General features: G+C 43.9%; 1 protein-coding gene and 1 long non-coding RNA gene across 10 annotated transcripts in view; one reads left to right on the forward strand and one right to left on the reverse strand.

The window, feature by feature from the left end:
* The window catches only part of LOC132367129 (uncharacterized), a 94,348-nt gene extending 84,363 nt beyond the window's left edge, over positions 1-9,985 (reverse strand). For all 3 annotated transcript variants that reach the window (XR_009503699.1, XR_009503697.1, XR_009503698.1), the window contains exon 1: positions 9,796-9,985. This is a non-coding gene — a long non-coding RNA (uncharacterized LOC132367129). The remainder of the gene's footprint in view (positions 1-9,795) is intronic.
* Positions 1-26,611, forward strand: part of PCSK5 (proprotein convertase subtilisin/kexin type 5) — a 464,350-nt gene that overhangs the window by 342,343 nt on the left and 95,396 nt on the right. For all 7 annotated transcript variants that reach the window (XM_059924937.1, XM_059924939.1, XM_059924938.1 and 4 more), the window contains exon 21: positions 20,787-20,889. In XM_059924937.1, the coding sequence (XP_059780920.1) occupies positions 20,787-20,889 (103 nt within the window). The remainder of the gene's footprint in view (positions 1-20,786; positions 20,890-26,611) is intronic.

Here is a 26,611-nt window from a genome sequence, read left to right on the forward strand (position 1 = left end):
TACATTTCTTTTTTTTTTTTTTTTTTTTACAAATCTTATTTGGCCTTTATATAGTTATTCAACCATTTTTTAAAATTAATTAATTTATTTATTTTTGGCTGTGTTGGGTCTTCGTTTCTGTGCGAGGGCTTTCTCTAGTTGTGGCAAGCGGGGGCCACTCTTCATCGCGGTGCGCGGGCCTCTCACTGTCGCGGCCTCTCTTGTTGCGGAGCACAGGCTCCAGACGCGCAGGCTCAGTAGTTGTGGCTCACGGGCCTAGTTGCTCCGCGGCATGTGGGATCTTCCCAGACCAGGGCCCGAACCCGTGTGCCCCGCATTAGCAGGTAGATTCTCAACCACTGTGCCACCAGGGAAGCCCAATAATTACATTTCTAATAATGTAATAACCAGGTGATGCTGATGCTGCTGGTCCCACTTTGGGACCCAGCTTGGCCATTTACCATGTAACCTTGGATAAATTACTTAATCCCTCTAATCCCTACTTTCTTCATCTATAAAAAAGAAGTAGGGCTTCCCTGGTGGCGCAGTGGTTGAGAGTCTGCCTGCCAATGCAGGGGACACGGGTTCGAGCCCTGGTCTGGGAGGATCCCACATGCCGCGGAGCAACTAGGCCCGTGAGCCACAACTACTGAGCCTGCGCGTCTGGAGCCTGTGCTCCGCAACAAGAGAGGCCGCGACAGTGAAAGGCCCGTGCACCGCGATGAAGAGTGGCCCCCGCTTGCCACAACTAGACAAAGCCCTCGCACAGAAACGAAGACCCAACACACCCAAAAATAAATAAATTAAAAAAAAAAAAAAGAAGTAATAAGAGCGCCATGGCTGAGGATTAACCAAGATGACGCATGATGAGGTACATGGGTGCATACAAACTACCCCCTCCCTCGGCAAGAGAAGGAACCCCTTTCCCAGTCCCATGCTCTGCCCTGACTCTCTCAGGGCTGCAGGATGCTTTTTGTGACTCTCCCTGGAAGGGCTGCTGTGGAACATTTGGGTGGTGGGCAGGGCACAGTGAATTCAGTCTCTGGCTGCCTCTCTCCAGAAGTGTCCTGCCTACAAGGGCTCCTCAGCCCACCTCACAGAGAGAGAACAAGGCTATTGCGTGACACTTCTGCAAGAACAGTATTCCACGTGGCTTGCTGCCCTGAGACTGAGAGATTAAATGACTCATCCCAAACGCACAGCTCTTAATGGGGAGCTCCAGAGTTAGGACAACACATCATCTGACTCTTCTACTACGACTTGCCCTTAGAATCTTGGTCTATCAGTTTCCCACAGCTGCTGTAACAAATGACCACAACTTGGTGGCTTAAAACAATACACATTCATTCTCTTACTGTTCTGAGGTCAGAAGTAGGTAGTGGGTCCCACAGGGTAGAAATCAAGGTGTTGGTAGGACCACCCTCCCCTCCTCTCTCTAGGGGAGAATCTGTTTTCTGGTCTTCCAGTGTCTAGCACTGTATACCTTGCACTCCTTGGCTTGTGGCCCCTTCCTCCATCTTCAGAGTCAGCAGTAGCATCTTTAAATATCTCTCTCTGCTGAGGTCATGATGTCACCTTCTTCTATTAGTAAAATCTCCCTCTACCTCCTTTAAGGATACTTGGGCCCACTCTGATAATCCAAGATAATCTCCCAAATCAAGATCTTTAATCACACCTGCAAAATCCCTTTTACCATATAACGTAACATTCACAGGTTCCAGGGATGAGGACCTGGATGCTTCTGGGAGCCATCATTCAGCCTACCACACTCGGAGAGATCATCTAACTCTCTGAGCCACCACTTTTTCATCAGTAAAACAGAAATAATAATATAGCCTCATGAGAATGTTGCTGTGAGACACACTTTAAATCACTAAAGAAATGTTTATTGGGTTGTTAAACACAAAAGAGAAGCAGGCAGCATTTATCTAACATTAATTCATTAACTCTATTCATTTACGCACCTTTTACTAAACACTATGTGTCAAGTACCGTGCTAGACACAGGAAATGTAATAGAATGAGGAACCCCGCCTTTATGGGTTTTATACTGTAATAGAAACAGATAAATGCTAGAGAGAAAGTGACCTGATGCGTCAACAGGGGCTATGAAAAGAAATCAGAGAGGAAATGCTCTACAGGGATATAATAGTAGTTGTTGTCAGTCCTCTGGGCAGGAAAAAGGAGTGGAAGGATAGAGTTGGAGAAAGGGGCCGGGAAGTGCCAGGAGTTTCTCCCGCTTGGAGTCGTGGGTTGGAGACGCTGGGGTGCAGTGTGAGAGATGAGCTAACAGTGCAGACCGGGGTCCAGTTGTGAATGGTCCTACATGCCCTATAAGTGATCTGGATTGCATCATGTGCTCCAGGGAGCCACTGAAGAGTTTAAGCAGCCCTTCCTCAATATCCCATCCCCCACAGCGATCCAGGGCTCCAAACAGGAAATCCTGAAAGCTCTGGCCTCCTTATTCATATTTAAACATCAAACTTGGCAGAGTTCTCTGTGAAGTGGTACTGGTTTCTTTTTTTTTTTTTTTTTTTTTTAACTTTTTAAAATAGTTTTATTGACATATAACTGATATACAAAAACCCTACACTTATTTAATGTATACAATTTGATGAGTTTGGGCATATACATACACCCATGACACCGTCACCACATTCAAGGTAATAAACATATCCATCACCTCCAAGGTACTGGTTTCTTTAAGCGCCTCCTGCCTTTCATTGAGACCCTTTGTGATTTATACTTTCAGAATTTTACTTTTAGAGCCTCCTGATATAGTGAGCCATCATCTCCCTTAGACTCCCTGTCAATCTCATTTTTAAAGCACTTGCTCTTAAAAATATCCTTATACCCCCTGGATCCCATTTACCCCCCATACTCTTTATGGTTCTTTTTATGAGAATGTCCAAAAAATAGATTTGCTATATTAACTATTAGTGCCTTAGGTAGACCACAGTAATTCTGATTGCTCATGCAATATTTTTTTCTAACCTGGGTGGTTTTTCTGAAAAGTGGGTTGATGAAAATTGTGATGTGAATTTAGTTGAGAACGCCTGCTCTCCTGGATGCATGGTCCCCAGTCTGCTCCGTCCCTCCACTTTACCGTCTGAAACGTAACACCCCTCCCTAATATGCTTTTGTCAACCAGTATCATTCTCTCCGTGAACTTCAATATACTGGCAGTACATTTCTGTGCTGGAAAGACATTTTGCATTAAAAAATTGGACGCACAGCTGGCATTCTGCCTGGGGACCACATGTCTAGGAAAGCAGTCATTTTTAACTAAGGATATTACAAGCCTAGATAGAATAGGGCTGGTGTACTCTGAAGCACAAATGTCTAGCCTACTGGAACCAAAATTACCGTACTGCATGTTGGTAATTAACCTTGTCAACTAGCTTTCAGAACAACTCCCGCCTAATGCACACATTCACTTCTCGGGTTCTATAGCTGTTGTTTCTGGATCTCATTACATTCCATTTGCAACCTGCATCTCTGCCACTGCCTCTCGCCAGCATGCTCTGATTTGCTTGCCCCCTTTGCCTTGTTTTTCCCATAGAGTTGATTAGCTTCTTTTTTTTAATTAACTTTTATTGGAGTATAGTTGCTTTACAATGTTGTTAGTTTCTACTGTACAGCAAAGTGAATCAACCATACGTATATCAATACATATATCCCCTCCCTTTTGAACTTCCTTCCCAGTCAGGTCACCACAGTGCATCAAGTAGAGTTCCCTGTGCTATACCGTATGTTCTCATTAGTTATCTATTTTATACACAGTAGCAATAGTGTATACGTGTCAATCACAATCTCCCAATTCCTCCCACCACCCCCCACCCTTTCCCCCTTGGTATCCATACATTTGTTCTCTACGTATGTGTCTCTATTTCTGCTTTGCAAATAGGATCATCTATACCATTTTTCCAGATTCCACATACATGCGTTAATATACGATATTTGTTTTTCTTTCTGACTTACTTCACTCTGTATGACAGTCTCTAGGTCCATCCACGTGTCTACAAATGACCCAATTTCGTTCCTTTTTATGGTCCATAGCATTGATTAGCTTCTAACCATACAAAATTTACTACTTTGTTGTATTTGTGATGTACACTCTATCTCCTGTGCTTCACCAGGGAAGAGACTTGTGTTTTGCCTACCGTTGTATCCCAAATTCCTGGAAGTGTGCCTGGCGCGTAGTAGTTGCTTAATAATTATTTTAAATGAATGAATGCATACATTTCCATGGAGCTATCAGCTATCAGGTGACTCTTTTTTGCATTCCTAATTCCAAACACGTCAATTTATTTTCCAAAATGTTTTGACCAATTTATCACTTGGCAAATAGAGATCCAGGAGAGAGGCTGAAGCTCAGTCCTGTGGGAAAACTCTGGAAAATGGTATAGATCACAGGCCTCAGAGTTATCTCACTGGAGGGACAATGGAATCATGATCTTTATACACCAAATCCCTGGCATTGGTTGAGGAAAACTCCGGGGTCAGTTCCCTGGTTCTCCTGGCCTGCCACATGCACCGGACAGAGCAGCCTTCCTGCACTGGAGAAAGCCTTGCACTGATACAAGCAGATACTCTCCCCTGGAAGTTGGTTTCCACACATTGATGTGGCCACAGGATGTGTGCAGGGCACCAAAAAAGTCTGCTACAGTTCACAGGGAGAGCAGCAGGGGATGAGGCCAGCAGTGGAGGCAAGGGCCAAAATTTGAAGGCTCATGGATATCCTTCTTTGGAGCTTTATTCTGTATTGAGGGAACAGCACTGGAAGACTTCAGGTAGAAGAGCAGTATCAAATTTACATCTGAGGAAGACCATTCTGGTTAGAGTAGACAGAACAGGGGTGAGGTGGGCAGAGCAGATAATGAGTCCCAGAGACCAATTAGGAAGTTAAATCTATTACATGGGATAGGAAAGATTGGGTGAGAAGTCCTGTGGTGGTGCTGGAGATGGACCCGAGAGATTGTGAGGGATCAAATGTGGGGAAGGGTGGGGTTGAGCATCGGTTCCCCGTACTGGCTTTCCCGATCGGAGGGTGGCGGCACTCACCTACGTAGTGAGTATAGGAAGGATGTAGGTACTGGGGTGAGATGCTAAGTATTGTTGGACATTTTGGGTTGGAAATACCTGTGAAGTGTCCAGGTGTAGAGTCTGTGGGCAAATGGATATAGGATTATTGAACTCAGGAGACAGATCTGGACGAGGAAAAGCTATTTAGGAATCTCCACTTTATAGAAGATGTTTGAAGACAAGGAAGCAGGAGAAATTCCAAGATAAATAACTAGAAGTTTACCATGTGAGATAAGTTGAATGTTACCGTCAACAACCTTCTGGTATCAAGTCCCTTGCCAACCTAGAGAAAGCATGGCTTCTCTCATCTCTGGGTGTTGCTTTGCCTTTATTTCTCTCTACAATTTCCCTAAATGATTATCTTTCCCCCTCAACATAGCTGAATATGGAGAGGGAACAGACAAACTGTGTGATTTGGGGAGAGCTGGGTAAACTCTCATTGTCAGCTTTTTCATCTGTAAAAAAGGGATCTCCTGGGTGGACATCATCTTGCCTGACAGTCAACTGAAGAAACTTTCTTGAGATGTAGGCTTTCCGAAGTGCTCTCTCTCCTGAACACAAATAATATCAAACTCATGCTCTTACCTTCCCAGGCACTTAGCCTGTTTGGTACAAGGACACTCCTCACTGCACCTTCCACAAGCATTGCCTCTGCTATAATGATGAGCCTTTAACCTGCTAATGCTTGTTCATCATTTACCTGAGACTCATTACTCATTGAAAAGCATCTTTTCGGATGGGCACAAAATCCAAGTAAGCTGCTGCAATCATTGTGATCGGAGCCCTTGTAACAACTGACCTTCCTTCTGCATGGGTTTGTACATTAGAGTGTCTACAGATGCTTGACTTTTCTGCCAAACAGCCATCCTGGCCAAGAACAGGACAGCCCCTCCACCGGAATGTGTAGGCGATGACATTTCTTTCACCATCCTGGCATCTAAACCTGACACTCTATCTGGTAACAATGCATTGAGCTCCTGATTGTTTATGGATGGCACTCGGCAGAATGGGCTGTGAACTCCTGCACTATATTTTACTCCATCAACTCTTGTTATACTTGTGTCAGAGAGAGAACACAGCCGCTCGATGTTGAGCAGACCCAAAAAACAGCCACTGTCAAAATCCTGCCCGAGGCATCTGTATAAACACACAGAGCCATGCCAGGAGTCGTGCATTTTCAAAACATCTGCCAGTTCATCCCAACCAGCTTCCCTCACATTCTCAGGCCCTGTCAATGCTACCATCATTCCTTTAATCCCTCAAGTTCAAGTCCATGGATTTGACTCCTTGGTCTCGACCCATCTCCTGTATGCAGGAGTCATCATTTATCAATAATAACAGTAACTGTATTTATTTGTTGCTTATTATATGTCAAGCAGACTCTGTGCTAAGTCCTTTATTAAATTTAGTTGTTACAACAGCTTTCTAAAGTTGACTATTTTTATTCCATTTTGCAGCTATGGAAATGAGGGTTAGAGATGGAGCCCCAAATCACACAGCTAGAAAGTGGTGGAGTAAGAATTTGGATCCAGCTTGCTCTGTCACTAAACTGTACTATATTCCCGCCTGTGGAGCATTAATCATCTTATCTTCCCCTCCTTTATAAGGCATTTTGAAGTTTCCAAAACATTGTCACAAGGCGTATCATTTGGTCCTCCAAACAGACCAGAGAACGAGGCAGGACGTGTTCCATCCCCACTGTCACAGAAGTAAATAAAACTCAGCGTTTACCCGACTTGCTCAAAGCCACGCATGCCTGAGCCTTGGACTCAAATCTTGACTCCTTTCACTATTCTCATAAATATCATGCTTTTCTTTTTTTCATAACAGCTATTTCTTCTTTCGAAATGACCAATGTATAAAATTTACTCGGAGGCCATTTTGGCCTACTAACTACAAAGACATTTCTACAGGGCTTTCCAAAATTGGAAGAGGAGATAATGAGTTCTCCATCCCTTTTAGTTTTTACTCAAATACTGGGCAGTCACTGAGCTAGAAACCATTGAGACAATTAAGCCTGATCCCTAGATAAGTTCCAAAATCCCCCTCTCCCTGAGATCCTGTGACTCTGTTTTCTCGATGATTTGGTTTGCAATAGCTCCAATTCCCTCACTCCTGGCTTTCTGAAGCCATCTGCTAGCTGACTTTTCAGGCTGTCCCCCCAATTCAGCCAGTCTCCCCTGACCAGGGTGATCATCCACCAAAGTTGTTCTCATCAGTGACATTCTTCCTAAATCTTCCTTGGCTCGCTTTAGCCAACCACACCCATTCGATACACCTCTGCCTGATGTTCCATGATCTATATCCTCTATCCAAACTCAGTTTCTGCTTCAGTCAATCCAAACATTTGCCTGAGTCACAGAGACATCATGCCTAGTCCAGCTCCCCAGTCCTTTGCTTTCTGTGTTCCCCTCCTGAAATATGCTCCTCTTTCCCCCCCCGCCCTCCCCACCTAGCCACATCCATTTTTTTGAGGCCCAAGTCAATCTTATTTCAGTACAACAAATAAATATTTAATGAATATCTCCCCAAAAAACACAAAACAAGTCTAGGAACAATCTTCTACTCAGGCAGTGAAGCCATGAGGACCTAAAACTGAACAAGAAATGGTCCTGTCCTCAGGGAGGGGTACAACAGGAACAAGCTGCCCTGGGCAACCATTAGGTTTTGAACATTTATTCTACATTGGCTGATGTTCTTGGTATTTTATGTGAGCTGATTCTGCCTGTCTCATGAAGGGTAGACATTAAGCCTTCTTTTCAAATAGCCTCCAGAAAATGTTAGGCAAGCAATAGTACAGGTTGCATGATTGAGATGTCTAGGGCTGCATATTTTGAACTCATCCCCATATACATTCACACGCACACACAGCCCACCAATTACTTGAATTTCCAGTGTAGTAGAAGGGGCACACAACATCTGAAGTCAACAGGGCCTGGGATCAACCCCATCTCCAATATCTTCTGGGAAAATGAGTGCTACAAAACCAGGGTGAAAGGAGCAGAGTTCGGAATCTGACCTCCTGGGTTTAAGTCCCAGCTGGGTGACTGTAATAGGTCCCTTCATATCTCATTGCCTCAACTTTCTCAACAGAAAAATGAGGATGATTAAAAAAAAAAAAAAAAAACAGCTGTACACAGAGCCCTCCTTTCCCCATGGGGTTATTACTGTAAGGACTGAGCTAATACACACAAAGCACTCAGGACAATTCCTAGCATACGCCATCAGTGAATAAGTGTCAGCTATCTGGATTAGCACTAATTCAGTGAAATTGGACAGATTACTTAAATTTCCTGAGCCTCAGTTTCCTCTTTAAAATGACAGCAGTGCTCACCTCCATAAGCTGGCTCTGAGAATTAAATAAATGTGGAAGCACTGCGGAAGCACCCAGCTGTCCCAGAAAAGGTCCCCTTATCTCCAGGCCAGGGCCCGGACTTCTAATCCCCAAACTACACACAACATTTTTCTCCTGCCTCTGCTCCTTTTGCCTGCCCATCATTTGTGCTACTGTAGTTAAGTGCTTGTTTTTATCCCACAGAAAATGTTGGCTTCTTACAAATTCATCTTTAGGAAATTACAACCTAAGTCAAGCTCAACGATTGCATAAGCAAAAAACCATTCAAGCTCCCCGAGCCCCGTGGGCAGCTTTTCCACAGCCCATCCCTGCCCATTTTGGCAAACTGTGCCCAGCAGAGACAGGGACCAGCCCTCTCCATCTTCAGGAGGGCTTGGGGCCTCAGGCACATCACACCGTGTAAAATCTGGTTAAGACGAATATCAAAGAGCAGCCTTGAAAGCAAAAAGGAGTCAAAGCAGGTCAGACAGCCGCCAGAAGGAGTTTGGGAAGGGGAGGAGAGCCTGACTCACCAGCTCTGCCTGTGGGGATCACAGCGAGTTTCCAGGGAGCGTCAGGCTTCCCGAGTCCTGGACACCGAGCCCTACCTCACCGCCTGGTGGCCGCAAGCCTAAGCTGGAGGCTAGTCTCTAAAGGTCCAGGACCCCCGAACGTGGGGCCTGTTCCCTAGAAATGATGCTGAAGGGCCCCTCCCCTCCCCCAGGACAGTGAAGTAACTAGAGCAGGAAGATGCAGTGGCCCCCGGGGAGACCCTGAGGGTCGGCTGGAGGTGGGCTCAGCTGTGAAGGGTGGAGGTCGGTCCCAGGCGAGGAGAGGTTACGTCACTTGTGCAAGTTTACACAGGAAGCCCAAGAGAACCCTGGGATTCACATCTAGGACAGCCAGCTCCAGGCACAAGCACCTCACCTGTTCCTGCCTCTCCCGTCTCTGAGCGGGGAGAGGACAGCACTCGCTTATCCAAGGGCTCAGTGGGAAAGAGAGGAAGCCTGAAGGGGGGTGGGAGGCGCAGGCACTCTGCGGTGGTGCCAGAGGAGGTCCTAGACCTGGATCTCACGCTCTGGACAGAGCCTAAAGCTCTAATCGGACACAAACCATGCGCAAGGAGGCTGGTAGGCAGGGAAACACTTGAGACTCCGTCTCCGACGCCCAGGGCTCCTGAGGCCTCTCCCCTCTCAGCACGAACTCCCCCGCCCATACACAGAACACAGCCACACTCACGACATGCAACCCTGCGCCCGCTGCCACGGTCAGCTGCTCGTGTGTGCCACCGTCACTGAGACAGAGAGGAAACTCTGCAATTTATCCTGATAGCAGCCAAGGAAGGAAGCTAAGTCTAGCAGCCGAGGAAGGAAGCTAAGTCCGTTCCGGGCCACTCACCTAAAGGAGAAGCCGGTCGTCCGAGCGCAGCGTCTACGCCACCGCGGGGCCCAGAATCCCGTGCTCTGAACCCGAGCTGGTGAAACGCTGCTTCTCGGGAGAAGCCTGTGTGCCTTCCCAAACTTCTACCTCAGCAGCCTGAGAAGGGCACAGCCATAGCTCCGGAATTTTCCACAGCTACGCGCAGGGAAAGCTGGCTTTGCTCTGGTCGAGGGAGGCTGGCTCCCAGGGGCTGCTAATTACGTATGGAAATGACCTTGTGTGCGTGGGTTGCGTCGTGCAGCTGAATTGCTTTGAGAGGTCATAGTTCTCCATCTCCAGGGTCATTAATTTGCCTCATTGCCAACGACCTGTGCAGCCAGTACATTCTTTGAATCCCCTTCAGGGTGGTGGTGGTGGAAAAGGCACAATTTGGGATCCAATGAGCCCAGGGTTTGAGTGATGTTTAGAGAGATCATATTTTGACGCTTGAATTCCTTATTTGGTCAAATGAAGATGATAGCCCCTACCCTACCTTATTAACTTGAGGCTTAATGAGGGAACATGTTCAAAGTACCTGATAATTACAACTACCATTCTGTCATCCACCGTGAGAGGTGCTTTCAGGTCTGTTTTCTCACTTGATCCCCACCACATTCTGTGAGAAAGAAAATATTATCCACAGTACACAGAAGAGGAATGTCAGGGAAATATGTGACTTGATTAATGTCAGGCAGCTGGAGAAGGAAGCCAAAATCAAACCCAGGTGGGGATGACTCCAAAATTTGTGCATTTATCCAAAACAGTGCTTCCTACCACGCTGGCACTCCACTGTAGGCACACAGCAAACTTTGGTTCCCTGCTTTATTTCCACACTTGAGTCTTTTCAAAAGCACAATTTGGTCACTCTCAACAAAACATATGGCAGCCTAGCCCTATGAACTGGGAGATTGGGATTGACGTATATACACTAATATGTATAAAACAGATAACTAATAAGAACCTGCTGTATAAAAAATAAATTAAATAAAATTCAAAACAAACACACAAAAAAATATGGCAGCCTGACTCATCAAATGCTTCCCCAGTCATTAAGGGACTGAGGTGTTCTGGGTGCCATGCTCCATTCAGACTTGTCACCAGACAAACCAAACCATCTCTTAGAAGGCAGCATCCCCTGCCCGAGGATGCAGAACGTTAACGATGACCCAATGAAAGACTAAATTGCCAGTTACCAGCTCAGGTGCAGGTGGAGCCCCAGGCCTTGGAAGGCAACTTCTTTCCCTTTCCAGGAGATTCTCTTTCTCTTAATTAGCAGTTAGGCTGCAACTTAGCACCAGCAGGCAGGGCTTGAGGAAAGACTAAGGAAGGGCGAGGAAAGACAAAGACAGCACTTTGGATGTGTTGATGCAGAGCAAGAGAAGGAGGGTAATTTGAGGATGTTCCCTCCCATGGGCACTGGAGTTGGGGAAGGGACAGCAGTGGTGCCTTGAAGGGTTTAAGAGCAAGAGTTGTTTTTGTTTTGTTTTGTTTTACATTTGTTAACTTAATTTTTTAATTTTAATTTTCTAAAATTTTTATACAATTTTTGAAGGTTACTTTCCATTTACAGTTATTACAAAATATTGGCTATATTCCCCATGTTGTGCAATACATCCTGGAGCCTATCTTACACCCAATAGTTTGTATCTCCCACTCCCCAACCCCTATATTGCCCCTCCTCCCACCACTGGTAACCACTAGTTTGTTCTCTGTATCTGTGAGTCTGTTTCTTTTTTGTTATATTCACTAGTTTATTATATTTTTTTAGATTCCACATATAAGAGATATCATACAGTACATGTCTTTCTTTGTCCAACTTATTTCACTTAGCATAATGCCCTCCAAGTCCATCCATGTTGCTGCAAATGGCAAAATTTCATTCTTTTTTATGCTGAGTAGTATTCCATTGTATATATTGGTGTGTGTGAGTGTATGTGTGTGTGTGTGTATGTATATATACGTATGTATATATATCTCACACCTTCTTCATCCATTGATCTGTTGATAGACACTTAGGCTACTTCCATATCTTGGCAATTGTAAATAACACTGCTACGAACATTGGGGTGCATATATCTATTTGTATCAGTGTTTGGGGTTTTTTTTTGGATATGTACCTAGGAGTGGAATTGTGGGGTCATATGGTAGCTCTATTTTTAGTTTTTTGAGAAACTTCCATGCTGTTTTCCACAGTGGCTGCACCAATTTACATTAAAAAAAAAGAGCAAGTTTTTTTTGTGTGTTTTTTTTTTAAGATATTGGTTTAGTTTATTTTGATTCACATTAATTAAGTAAGTTTTTGTGGGTTTATAGGTCTTTTTGTGAATCTGAGGGAAGCTATGAACCCTATTCTCAGGGGGGAAAATGCACTTACACACAAACACACAAAATCTTGCATACAATATCAGGCAGTTTACAGACTTGCTGAAGTCTGTCCATTAACTGCATAGGGATTTCTATTGGTCAGGGCTCTATAATTGCAAGTGATAGAAAACCAGCTCATATTATCTTAAGGCAAAGGTAAAGGTATTGGTCCATGTAGCTGGGAAGATATTGAAATAACTCAAAGAAATGGCTATAGGAAGCAAAGCCTACAGGACGAACTGTATCTGGGAACTCAGCATCACCCGGACATACTCTATCTGCACTCCTTGAAGTGCAGATATTTCTGTTTGTAAAAGAGCAAGTTTTAAAAGCGGTTATTTAGGGAGGCTCTTTGGGTAACCATAGCAATGAAAGTACATGACAACAAGTCTCATCTTTGTGCCTGTGTTCAGGACTTCCACCATCACAGAAAACATTTAGATCATATTAAGCTCCTTGGGAAGGACTTGGCTTTTAACCAATTCACATGCTAGGACCCTCGTTTAGTTCAAAAGTGTCAGGAAGGCTCAGTGGGCGACACTCCTGATAGTTTCCCCTGCCATCTTCATCACCCCCAAAGTGAAGGGAAACGATGCAGCCCGTAAGGCCTGATAGCTCCCCTGCTCACTCACTGGCTGACGGGAAGCTCTAGTCAACAACCTGTCCTTTCAAGTCACTTACTTTCTCAGTAAGTGTCTCCCAAGCATGACCTGCCTCAGGTAATGAGACATGTTTTCCAAAAGGTAAACAAGTTATTTTCTCAAATTATGATCACTTACTTCCACCGCTGGGTATTGAACCCCACATATCCCCTCACCATGAACACATCACATTCTGTACAGTTTCTCCCATGAGTAGTGCCTCTGCAGGCACAAATGGTGGGAACACTGGGGGATAAAATCTTACCTCTGAGGAGGAGAGGGATGGAGTGCCCAAAAGAACCTGTAGAGAGTCTAGGCTCACTTACAGGGAGAGCAGACAGCCCACTAATTAGAGAGACCGTCAAGACACTTTGCACACCTCCAATGGGCAAGAAATGGATTCCTACCCACTGTACACTGCTTACGGGAAAGTGCTCATGGCTTCCCTCAACCACACATTCAACAATAGGCTTTGTAAATGTATTTTGTTTAAATTCAGATAATAATCACACTTATGCCTCTTGTCTTCTCTTGTGTCTGATCTTGGAACCAACTGTTCAGTGCCTTTTTAATTTTAGCATCCCTAACTAGGAAAAGAGTGACTTTTCACTAACATAAAGACAGTGCAGGGCTTCCCTGGTGGCGCAGTGGTTGGGGGTCTGCCTGCTGGTGCAGGGGACACGGGTTCGAGCCCTGGTCTGGGAGGATCCCACATGCCGCGGAGCAACTGGGCCCGTGAGCCACAATTACTGAGCCTGCGCATCTGGAGCCCGTGCTCCCCAACAAGAGAGGCCGCGACGGTGAGAGGCCCGCGCACCGCGATGAAGAGTGGCCCCCGCTCGCTGCAATCAGGGAGGGCCCTCGCACAGGGATGAAGACCCAGCACCGCCAAATAAATAAATAAAATAAATTTTTTAAAAAACTTGCTAAAAAAAAAGACAGTGCAAAATTCTCTTAATTGAGAAGATATACAGGAAACAATCCATCTATACTAGATTTTCATATAAATTGAGGGACCAGAGAGAGGCTACTATAATTCTGGTTGTAAGCTATTTCTGAGGAGGCAGTTTATTTTGGTTGTGGACAGCAGTTAAGAAGTATAGAAAATCCCTTTGCAGAGTTCCAACCAATTATTTTATTCATTCAAAAAAAATTGGGGGATTTCTCTTAAAAGCTTCTAGCCTAGTGGACAGAGCAAGCTGCTTGTAAAATATCAATTCGATAAGCAGAATTGCCTTTTAATAAATAGTGGCCATTTTATCTGAGAAAATAAATTTGGAAGGTATATTCAATCATTGAGTAAATCTGCTTAGTGCAGTATGCCAGCTCAAAGTTCATTTGTTTACACAGTGAATTCCTTTTTGATACCCTTACCTCACCAAGTGGTTTAGAGGAGGCATGTACTCAGTTCTTTCTTTTTATAAATAGCAAAGCTACTTGGAACTCCAAAAGGGGAAATGAATTAGTACCAGGGACATATTGCAGAAAGAGCATGGCTCAGACTCAGACAAACCTGGGTCACAACCCAACTCTGTCACTCACCTAGTTGAGTGAATTTATGCAAAATTTTTCATCTCTCTGAGCCTTGGTTTCTCATTCACAAAAGGGGCTGTTGTCTGGCTTAAACATTACATATTACAAATACATACAGTATTTGTAATATGGTAGGTGTCGGTGAATGGGAGCTTGTGTGATTGCTGCATCACCACTCTACTCAGGTGTGTTGGCCAAGACTTCACTTTGGATACATTTTTTTAGCAGCCTGACTATGCTCAGGGCCCAAACAGCAGGGAAAAACTAAAAGGATCAACTCTTAATTCCTTGCTCTTCGGACAGCACGCAGGCTGAGGGAAACAAAACATTTGCGAGTGTGTTGGATCCACACTTTACAATCCGTCTTTTTGCAGGAGTGCCAGCCTATGGGGGTGCCAGAGTAGCATTTCAGAGCATCTGCACAAACCACACAGAAGAACACTAGCACCTGAGAATGAAAAAGCAATGGGATCAGGAAGGATAAGTCTCGTCAATCAGAAAAGCCTGTGGGGGAGGAAAAGTGGAAATCACTAAGAGGACGAGATAGAGAAGCAGTAGCCCCCAGACACCTCCAGGCTGTGGAAACAGAACTCTGCTTTGAGCTGTGTGATGTTCACTCTGCCTTTGTAACTTCTAATGGAAAGGAAAAACAGTGTTCCATCTGCCAGATGTCTCCATTTTCACAAGCTTTATCCACTTACTCATGTATCTCCATTATCACAGGAGGTCTCCCAAGACTCAGTTTAACAAACTGGATCCCCAAGATGGCTGGTGCTCTTTGGACCCATCCCCAAAAGCAGATAATCCTGAGGTTTTTAGTTAAAATCAAGTTTTGCCCTTCTAGGGAATAAACTCATTGTGTAGACGTGTGTGTGTGTGTGTGTGTGTGTGTGTGTGTGTGTGTGGCAAAATGTATTGTATGTAACATAAAATTTACTATTGTAACCATTATTAGTGTACAGTTTTACAGCATTAATTACATTCACAGCCTAGTGCAACCCTTATCACTATCCATCACCAGAACTTTTTCATCTTCCCCACCTGAAACTCTGTACCCATTAAGCAATAACTCCCCACTTCCCCGCTTCCCCCAGCTCCTGGCAACCTCCATTTTACTTTCTGTCCCTCTGAAGTTGACTACTCTAGGTACCACGTATAAATGGAATCATGCAATATTTGTCCTTTTGTGACTGGTTTATTTCACTTAGCATATGTCTTCAAGTTTCATCATTGTTGTGGCATGTGTCAGAATTTCCTTCCTTTTTTTTTTATCAATTTTTTTTTTTTAATTACACTATACTAGGTGTGCTTTATTTATTTATTTATGGCTGTGTTGGATCTTCATTTCTGTGAGAGGGCTTTCTCTAGTTGCGGCAAGCGAGGGCCACTCTTCATCGCGGTGCGCGGGCCTCTCACTATCGCGGCCTCTCTTGTTGCGGAGCACAGGCTCCAGACGCGCAGGCTCAGTAGTTGTGGCTCACGGGCCCATTTGCTCCGCGGCATGTGGGATCTTCCCAGACCAGGGCTCGAACCCGTGTCTCCTGCATTGGCAGGCAGATTCTCAACCACTGCGCCACCAGGGAAGCCCTCCTTCCTTTTTAAGGCTAAATAATTGTGTAGACTTTTAGGTGAAGATATTGCAGTCTCAGTTGATGGCCTCATATTCTGAACTTTGCTATAAAACTTCACACTTAATGAGGCCTTAAAAACTGAATTATTTCATTAGTGTATAACTGGTTGAAAGTGTTACTGTTCATTTATTGTAGCTGGTGGAAAGTAATAAATATATGGATTTCTTTTCATGAAAACTGTCTGCACACAGTGGTATCTTAAGTTGGAAACTAGTTGTTGGCATCCTTGCAAAGGGATAGTATTATTTGATTAGCACTTCTGGTTGTAGAAACATTCAGGAAAGTCACCTTCTATGATACCTGGCATCTGAGTGATAAGAGGTCTACATAAACAGAGGTCTACAGATAATTCAGTACCCCAAGGTTGCTCACTGAAATAACGAGATCGAAAACCAAATGGCTGATTTCTCATCCAATGTCCCTCCTATTTTCTCTTACTAATCACCCTTGCTAAAAAGCTGTGTTAAACTCACATCATAATCTACTTATGTGTTTATTAGTTTACTTGGCTTATATATTTATTTGCTTAAATATTACAATAAATTTGACTCTAATCAATAAAGAAATATTACAAGGTACCAAAGAAAGCAAAGCATTTCAGCCAGAGACATGAAGCTCTTCTAGCCATGTAAGCCTAAAAAATATTGCTATGTGAGTCTCAACCATGTTTGGTAGCTGCGGAGGATGTAATCAATGTTTACCTATTCTGGATGATTTCATAAAGTTTATTTATAACTTAGACTTGTTAACACAAACACATTCTGCAATGTCATCAAGAGGTGGAACAGGCGTACTAAGGCACTTACTTATACTTGTAAACTTTTAAATTTACAAGTATTAATTTTTAAGCTGTGTCTTCAACTGCTGAGACATCATTCCTCCCCATGAGACCCTACTGCCTCAGTGGCCTTTGAACTATTATAAGATGGGATGAGAAAGAAACTAAAAGGGGAATGAAAAGATTTTGATGACAAGAGAAAGATAATTTGGACATGATAATAATGGATGAAGACACCAGAAGGGAGAGCTTGGAGGCTGAGGAGGAGAACAAAAATATTGACCCCGAAGTCTGTGCTAAAGTGATTTTTCCTAAGAATTTTGTATATCACGCCTGTCATAAACATTCAGCTTCATTGTGCAATGAAAACAGATGACAAGAATTTACTGCTCCAACAACCAAAAAAAAAAAAAAAAAAGCAACTTGACTATGTCCTTGGAATCTGGTTTCTTTGCTTTCAAATGTTCAGTGGAACACTTGTGCCTGCAAGGGCTGGGGGCAGTTGTTTATGTAACTCATTGGACGTCTACATAAATATGAAAAACGGGACAGGTTTCTCTATTCTCATCTGTTCTAAAGCCAGAGTTGGCTCTCAAGTTAAGAGGCATGCAGACTGGAGAGAGATGCACAGTTTAGCTGTCTTACGCTGATTCTCTTACATAAGCTTCTAGGTTATGAGATTTTCTCCATTTTGTTTCCAAATGGTAGGAGGAAAAGACATGTTTTAAGAGTCACTTATCAGGGAAGAAAAATGCTTCCGAAGGTTTTAGGTTGGGGAGAACTTTTATAGATCCGAGGATGGTGGGAGACGTGAAGAAAGGACTAAAGACAGACTGGTGGAGAAATATCCTGAGGAAAGATTGAGAGCATTAGATGGAGATTTGAGAATGGCCAAGAAAAAAGACTAACTTCCTCAGAGACAGAAGACAGGTGAACATTCAAGAAGATAGGAATTTTGACATTGAAAACAAGGATGCTGGGGAAACTCAGTATCTTATCAGAAAATTAGGTAGTGAGGTCACATTCTGAGAAAGAATGGGGAAAGAATGGTGGGACTGAGTCTTGGGAAGGTTGGACTAGCCCAAATGAGGAATGCAAGAGGGAACTAAACAGATGAATGAAGGGATGACCAAGCAGCCTAGGGCACCACCTGGGTAAGCTAGACTCATAATGGGGCTTAAGAAGGTTGTGTCTGGAGTGGGTACTTGAAATCTCAGAGATGGGGCAATTCCAAGTGATGATTATATCTAAGGTGGCACTTTGTCAGTACCAACAGAGGCCATAATAGTTGAGCAGATCAAGGAAGTACAAGGCCAAGCTGTCAGTGCCACCTACTGGCTTACGGAAGCCAATGAGGAGGCAAATCAGATACAGAGGAGAGTTTAAAATTTTCACAGTAATAACTGAATAACCCTTGCTTGACCTAGCCATGCATCATCTGTAATTACAAAGGAGACTTTGGGTGTAGATGTAGGATAACTCGCAGAACCATCTAAATAGCAGTTGATTTAGCAGAGCAAGGTATATTTAGTTTAAAATCCTACCCTAGCATTGACTCTAATATATCGTGAAGATTAAGGTGGATGGCTATCAGGAGTTGGGAGACCCAAACCACTGTCTCAGTTCCTATAGGCATGGATGCCAAGGCAAAGGAATGGTCTTTGCCTCTAGGTCTAGCAGAGTCCAGCGTATGCCCTTGTTCTTTGTTTCAGACTTTAACTTAGACTGTCCAAGAGGTCAAAGACATGTGGCCAGCATTTGGATTATAACTATCTCTTAAAAATCATTCTACTCAAAACTCTTTGAGAAGCCAAGAACAGGGCCTATTTAATTTCTATCTCTAAATCTCACCTAGTACCTGGCATATAGATGTTCAGAATGAATGAGTGAGTGAGCTGTGCTCTCTATGATCCTACATTTCTCTAGAATACACTTTCTTTGGGTTTAGGAGCCTCTGTAACCCTCCCCCATTCCTGTTCCACTCAGCACACATCTTGTGAAAGACACATAGCTGTCATCTAACTCTGTAAACACAAATTGTTTTCATCGGCCATGTAGGCATGATCTACATCTTCTTACTTGGTCCACCCTGGATCCTCTGCTCTTTATCTGGCTGATGCCTGGACTGATGACTGCTCCATTGGTTGTGCCTTGCACAACAAAAGTGGAAGAGATTTCAGCAAGGGCAACAATTAAGAGGGGAATGGGGGAGCCTGAAAAAATAAAAAAGAAGGCTGCAGAACTATAATGCCTGTGTTGAGTGAGACAGTCGCATCTTGAAGTCACCACTCCTACTAGACAGAAGCCCCAGCTTTTTTCTGCCTCAGGACTGCTGATTACCAAGAGTACACCTAGTCCAGTCTAACACCTTTGCGTGAATTAGTAAAAGGTGCCCCTTACAGAGGCAGAGGCTGTCCAGCTTGGTGGGATGAACATGGCGGGGGATTTCCACCTCCACTTGACCATTTGAGAAGGCACCTTGCGCAGTGAACAACCTGCGCATTTACATTCTTTGCCCCTCTTTTTCCTCACTCTTTAGGGGCTAGGACTTCTGGGAGTCACTCCTGGGCTAAGAGCCACAGTCCCATTCTGAAGGTTATGTATCAGATTTCTGGTCCACACTGTACCTTGGCAACTATTAGAAGGCACAGAAGAACAGAGTCCAAGATGTGCAGCATGTGCCACTGTTAGATGCTTGCATTGCTCTGAGTATGTACTTTTCCCCATTAGTTAACAAAACCAATAGAGTAACTCTCTGTGAAAGGCTTTTTCTGCCATGTAAGGGCAAACTCTGGTTGCCTCTTCATTTTCACTTTTGTGGTTTAGTGCTAGCAAGTGGAAGATTTATGTAAGTAAGGTTTACCTTACCCAACTCTGCTAGTTCAGTAAAGCTTTGGGAAAAGGCAGAGGGGTAGACTTCCCTCCACTCCTCACCAGTTAGGTCCAAGTTTCCAGGGCTTTTTGCAAGGCAACTACAATAAATCAGGCCGTGAATCTTGGAGTCTGCTTAAGATCCCTCAATCAAACCGAGGGTGAGTCTTGCTCCCTCACTCTTCTGGCTGGATCTCAGATGAACAATGTTCAGACAGGCTTAGGGGCTGTGAAAGTTGGGGCTGAAGTGGGAGGCAAGTGAAGGTTGTGACTCTACTGAAATCTGAACCTATATTTTCTGGGCACGATCAGTTTCCAAATCACACAAAGTGGCTCTTTGGATCAGACTGAAGACACTTTTTGACTTTTTTTTTTTTTAAGACAATGTCAGAAGAGGATGAGTGTAGTGTGAATAGAGGGTTGAATTCAATGAATAGACACCCATCATGAGGTAATCACCTGCAATGAGGTTGGCCTCTCTCCACCACCTTTGCCATGGGAGAAATTTTTTAAATGTTCACAAGTTTGTGAGGCTGAACTTGCTTCATGGAAAGTTCATGTGGAAAGGCCTCATCTGGGTCTTTCCTTGGGAGAGATAAACTTTCTAAGTCAATGAAGAATTCTCTGGCTATCTCTTTATTGTTACTCTTTCAGGGTGAGATGCAGCTCACATCTGTCCAATGTCAGCCAACATTCAATTCCCATTTTTGACTAGTAACCACAATCCCCCCCAGAGCGGTGGGACAAGATCTGGGTGGGTCCTACCTGTGGCTTGACTTCAACCAAGATTATAACTGGGCTCTTCGTGGGCCAGAAGCCCTCAGGTTTTAACGGGAAGATAGTAGGAGCTCAGTAAAGGGGTCCTATGGGATGCCCGCCCCCCCACCCTGGCCTCTCCCTACTTATAAAATCTGTAACACATGTTGACTAGATCCAAAATTATGTCATTGCCTCATAACTTTTTGAGGTTCCAACTTCCGGGGCCCTTGGGTGAAGAGCAGACTGGCTGCTGAAGCCATTCAAGGTCTCCTCTCTCTGTGTTGTCTCCATCAGTTTTGGGCAGCCACAGAGGGATCTGGCTGCTCTCAGACTGACAGCCCAGACAGCACTGCCATGCAGAAATGAGATAAACAACTAGATTTTGTTCCCCAGGAGAATACATTGACGAGCACGGCCTCTGCCAGATCTGTGAAGCCTTGTGTGCCAAGTGCCGGGGGCCAACCCAGGAAGACTGCACTGGCTGCCCCGGCACAAGGTGAGTGACCTTTCTTGTATCTCCTGGGGTTGGGAGTTCATGAGATGCAGGATGGAGAGAGGAGGTGCTTACCACCTAGAAGCACCCCTTGGGCCTACAGGAAAAAGAATCAAACTCCTTCCCCTGACACAGAAACCTGCTGTGGTCTGGCCCAAGGTCAGACGTCTGTAGTGTCCTCCCCCTATGGTGCCCCGTAACCACTGTGAGAATCAGTTCCCTGGACACTACAGGGGCTTTCTCATCAGTGAAGGTAATGGTGGCTTTGATGCCTAGAATCTCATCCCTTTCTGCACACCCATCCCTCAACCATCATCTCCATCTGCGAATAAAATATCTACTCCTATTTCTAGAGTTAGTTCAAGGGTGAACTGTTCTATGAAAGCATTTTTTACCTCTTTCCAATAGAATTAACCTCACCCTCTTTATGTTCCCCTGTGCTCTGTACAAACTTCCATAAGTGCACCTGTGACATTTTCAGACATTGACTTACAAATCTACTTGTTAGACTGTAAGCCCCTTGAAATACTCATCTTTGTATCTCCATTACCTATCACAGTGCTAAGAAAACAGTAGGCACTCAATCAATGTTTGATAACTGAATGAATGAGGAAATAGCAAGTATCCAAATGGGATGAGCATCTTTGCTAATACACTGAGAATTTATAATGAAGAGAGTTGGGAGCCCATTGCATTTTTAATCAACACTCCTCTGATTCTAGCACTTAATGTTTATTGGCCTCATCTGCTCTGATAAATGCGTAGGAAGCAAGGTTTCTCCCAAGACCAGTATAATGAGGCTGCTCCAGTGGCAGGTGAGTCTCTAGGATGGACATTCCCTCTGCCTTGAACAACAGTCATTTCATCTAATTCTTTATCAGGACTGTAATACCCTGAGTAGGAACTGTGTTGTGTTTGTCTCCTTATTCCCCTACAGTGATCAACACATAGTAGTAGTTCAATAAATGTATGTGTTATTGAACTTGATGAAGTGTGTAATTAATATCATGAGCTTGGTTCTCCAAATAGCTCCCTCAGAAAGAGAAAGAGAGAGAGAGAGAGAGAGAGAGAGGAGGGAAGGAGGAAAGGAAGGAAACACAAAATAATAGTCTTGGACTTCCCTGGTGGCGCAGTGGTTGGGAGTCCGCCTGCCAGTGCAGGGGACATGGGTTCGAGCCCTGGTTCGGGAGGATCCCACATGCCGCGGAGCAGCTGGGCCCCTGCGCCACAACTACCAAGCCCGCGTGCCACAGCTAGAGAAAATCCACGCGCAGCAATGAAGATCCAACACAGCCAAAAATAAATAAATAAATAAATTTATTAAAATAAATAAAATAATAGTCTTATTAAGAATTCTTAATGTTGTGATAACATTTTCTAAGTGTCTCTTTAAGACACCTATGCCTCTTGAGTTTGCTTTAAGCCAGCTTCAAGGCATGCTATTAGATACAGACAACATTTTGAAAATAGGTCCTTTTTCTCCTCTAACTCCTCACCACATCAACAATCAAATCCCATCTCATGTTTGGACATCTTTGAACCAAGGGAACTTTTTAGCATTTGTTTAATAAGGCAGCTACCATCATCCAGTGTACATTGCGGAAGTCATGATTGTCCCAGGCTCACCAGAAGTGAGAAAAAAATTCAACTACCATCAGTGGCCATTTTTTTAAAAATCGAAGCTCATTGGTACAAGAAGATCAGAGCCATTTGAATAGTTTGGCTTCAGCAGCCCATTCTTTAGCTTTTGAAGATAGAAAAGCATGTGTGTAGATCTCAAACCAGGTGTCCTCCTGGAAATCCTATTGCTCAGGAACAATTTTCTTCTCATCTCCCTGAGAGCCCCATTTCTTTCCCCATTTCTCTTCCTTGATGTCGGTTACTTGCAAATACATCCAAGAAAGGACATCGCATCATGGCAATGAACTAGCTGACTTTTCTTATCTGCATTTTCCAGAAAGGGGTTAGAAGATGAGGAGAAAGAAACTATTTTGAAAGGTGGTGTCGTTGACTTATTTGTCCTCAAAGGGCAGCCAAGTATTTTCCTTAAGTATTTTCCAAAGTATTTCCTTGAGTAGAATCAGGTCTACTCAAGACGGTCTTGAGCACCTGCTTTATGTCCGGCTCAGAGTTAGGTGCAAATCCATGGATTTTTATAGGTGGTTCCGGAGGTCAAAATCAAGGGCTGGTGAAGCACTAAGGGACCAGAACACTGGGGGAGCTTTAACACCCTAGGCCTGAAGCAAACCCTGTAGCCATAGAAGAAGTGGTGCCTGATAGAAACTGGAGCTGGAGGGAACATAGCCACTCCAGAATCATGTGAGGAGGAAGCCAGGTTGTGGCTCCAGAGGAAGAAATACCCCAATCTCTCTCTCCCCCCACCCTCAGATCTCCTGCTGGTGTTTCCCTGTCTGAAACACCTGGATGCCAATGGGGAACACCATTTACAAGTGAGGGAAGTGAGCTTGGGGACACAGTCTCTAGTGGGCACTTCCAGGGCATAGCAGGTCAGAGAATGGCAGAAAATGGATCTGGGGTGGGGGTAAGGCGTAAGGTGAGGCAAACAGAATAAACTATTGGTCACTCTGAGTTTCTTCCTATTCTTAAGCTTTTGGGGTATCTCCAGTCCTGGCACAATAAAGGTCATCCCTAAAGGAGTTTTTATCTGGGAAAGGAATGTTAACTTTTAACTTAGAGGTTTTCTTCAAAACAATATGAGAGGGAAGTAAATCACTGGGGATGTAGATGAAATAAGATTGGCCATGTGTTGACAATTATTGAAGCTGAGTGATGAGTACATGGGGGGGTTCTGTTATGTCTTGTTTATTTTATATATGTTTAAATTTTTCCATAATAAAATTTGAAAAAATAATTTAACTCTGAAGTTGGTTTAAAAGAAATTGAAACTTGAAAAGCTCTCTCTTCGTCTTCTAGCTTTCCCTCTACATTTCTATAAACCTTTGGGTTTATCTAGCTCCTTCAAGATGATTAAAAACTTGGGGGAAGCAAGTATCGTCTTTGCCACCGTTATTTAACACGTCTAGCTCTGTAATGTCGTGGTCCTCACTGCACGAGCTAATTTCCCAACCTAGTCCTGAAGGAACTGCAGAGTCTATGAACTAATTAAAAGCATATAAAAGTTTTCTGACCCACCCTCAAATGTTTTATTTGATCTGTTTCAAGAATTCGGGGAGAAAAAGATCCTTTGCGGTATTTCATTCTGTTACAACATTAACGTGCCAAGAAATTACAGTAAATGCTCTTGTGATGGCTTTAGTTAGACCAAACCAACGATCAGTGTAGAGGACCAGCTAACTCTGACTTGCAACTCTTCTGTTCCAGTTCACATCTCTCTCTCACACACACACATACACCCTGGGGCTTCTGGAAAATTTAGTGCCAATGTTGAGAACTTCACCTCTGCCCAACTCTTCAGCACTTGGTTTTGCCACCTTCTTCCTTTCCATGAGCCTGTTGGACCTGGAATGGTTCACAGCTTATGAAAAGGCCAAGAGCGTGTGTGACTTGGGGAGAGAAAGCCTTCCCCTGCAGAGATGAGCTTGCCTGAGTGTCCTAGAAATCCACAAACTGGATGATTGGTGGTCCCAGAGATGGCTTGAGTTCACTTTAAAGAAAATTTTCATCAGCCCCATGTAGCCCAGAACAAGATATCTCTTCTCCACTCGGGGAGATTTGTTGGTGGTGGTAGAAATCTGTGTCACTTGAAATGGGACTTTTCTTCAAGTTCCTTAGCAATTGTTCTTGAGTGGGATGGGGAGGTTGCAAGGGATGATGTAATTCAGTGCCTTCACTCAAGCACGACTGTTGTCCTTATCATTCAATCTTTATAAAGAATCATGTTCTTACAAAAACTGGGTACATCACCTGTGATTTCTTCAGGGTAGAGACAGAGGGAGGTGGTTTGCAGCACAATTATTTGCTTGGTACTTTCTTAAAATAAGCTCTCAAGTAAGAAAGACAGCCCCTTCCCTACATAAACATGGCAGCGCTACACCATCTGCTTCACCTCCATACCCACCCAAGTTCCTGAAGGGTTTTAAATGGTTCCAGCCATTGACAGTATTAGATCACCTCTCTCAAGAGAAATAACAAACCAATCTGTCATCTCTTCCTATAAAGAACAAAATGATGATGTACTTTCCATCTCTTTTTCAACTTAATTTAGCAAGAAAATGAACCTTCACAAATAAACATGCCTCATTCTCCTTTTCAGTGGAGAACAGAGTAGTTCACTTGTTTAAAAACCTCAGAAAGCTCCAACGTAGTTTTTCTTAAAGGGAGGTTTTTGTTTTGTTTCCGTTTTTTTAACTAGCCACGACCAAATTATTCCTTGACAAATCTTCTAGCTAAGAAACCAGAGCAAGGGTGGGACCAGGATATTCCCAGCTGGCATTAGTGCCATCAGCTAAAAGTCTGGAGCACAGTCTTCTCATTACGGGTCATGGTGCAGGAGATCTGTTTCGACATGAACAACCAGCTGTGTGTGCATGTCTGTTTAGGGCTGGGATTCCACACTCTGCAGCGGGCCAAAAGGACTGTTGACTCCAGTGATGCTGGCTATGGTGACCAGAGCCTGAGGGGCTGAGGATCCAAGAACGAGGTGTCCTTCTTGTATGCTTGGCCTTAATCCCATTCTGTTTCCAAACAGATGCAAATGACACAGACTTTCAGGGACGAGATGGAAGACTGCAGCAACACATATTCTAGATGCCTTGTCCCCACCCCAATTTCCTCCAAACCTGGTACTGAAATGCTAATCCTCCATTTAGGGCTGATTCTAGCTATAGAAACACAGGGATTTAGACAAGTAAACACCACCCCAGAAATGAGTTGCTCAAGACCTACACCTGGCCTTCTGTGTGACATCCAGACTGGGGAGAGGGAGAGAGAAAAACCCTAGCTTTGTTTGCAGGCCCTCAGTTCTCCCAGATCTGGATGCCACCATCACACCCTTGGAGGCCTCACACCCTCACGACTGACACAGTAACTACGGCTCTAAGGGAGCTCTCTGAGATGCCAGTTTGGCACCACCTGTATTACTTAGGTAGAAATCATTTAGCAAATTCCATAGTAACCCAGACTATCACTGAGAAGTTCTCCAAGTATGCTCTCTAGACCAGCACCATGAACATCATCTAGGAACTTGTCAAAAATACAGAATCTCGGCTCTCTCCCCACAGAAACTCTGGGGGTGGAGCTCCCCATCTCACTTCATCCATTCACATGACCCATCTGACTCTCGCTCTTAGACACTGTGGATTTTCTTCTGAGGAAAATTCTTGGACACAATTTACTTCATCACATTTGCTCTTGGGATTACTTTCAAGGGAAAGAAGAAGCAAAACTTTGAAAACATTAACCATGACATTATGGTATATATATATATATATATATATAGTATGTGTATAAAACCAAAGGTTTTAGAAGCCCACATGCTAACTTATCTGCAGTGCCCTTGTAGGTGATGGCAAACATGGTCAGAAAATAGAGACTGTGGTACCCTATTCATCAGGAAATACTTGCAAAAATGACAGAGTTCAACTATATATAGAATAGATAACTAATAAGAACCTACTGAATAGCACAGGGAACTCTATTCAATATTCTGTAATCACCTGTATGGGAATAGAATTTTAAAAAGAGTGGATATGTGTGTATGTATAACTGACTCACTTTGCTGTACAGCAGAAACTAATACAATATT

This window comes from Balaenoptera ricei, chromosome 6, assembly GCF_028023285.1.
Source record: "Balaenoptera ricei isolate mBalRic1 chromosome 6, mBalRic1.hap2, whole genome shotgun sequence".
In the NCBI taxonomy this organism is placed as follows: domain Eukaryota; kingdom Metazoa; phylum Chordata; class Mammalia; order Artiodactyla; family Balaenopteridae; genus Balaenoptera; species Balaenoptera ricei.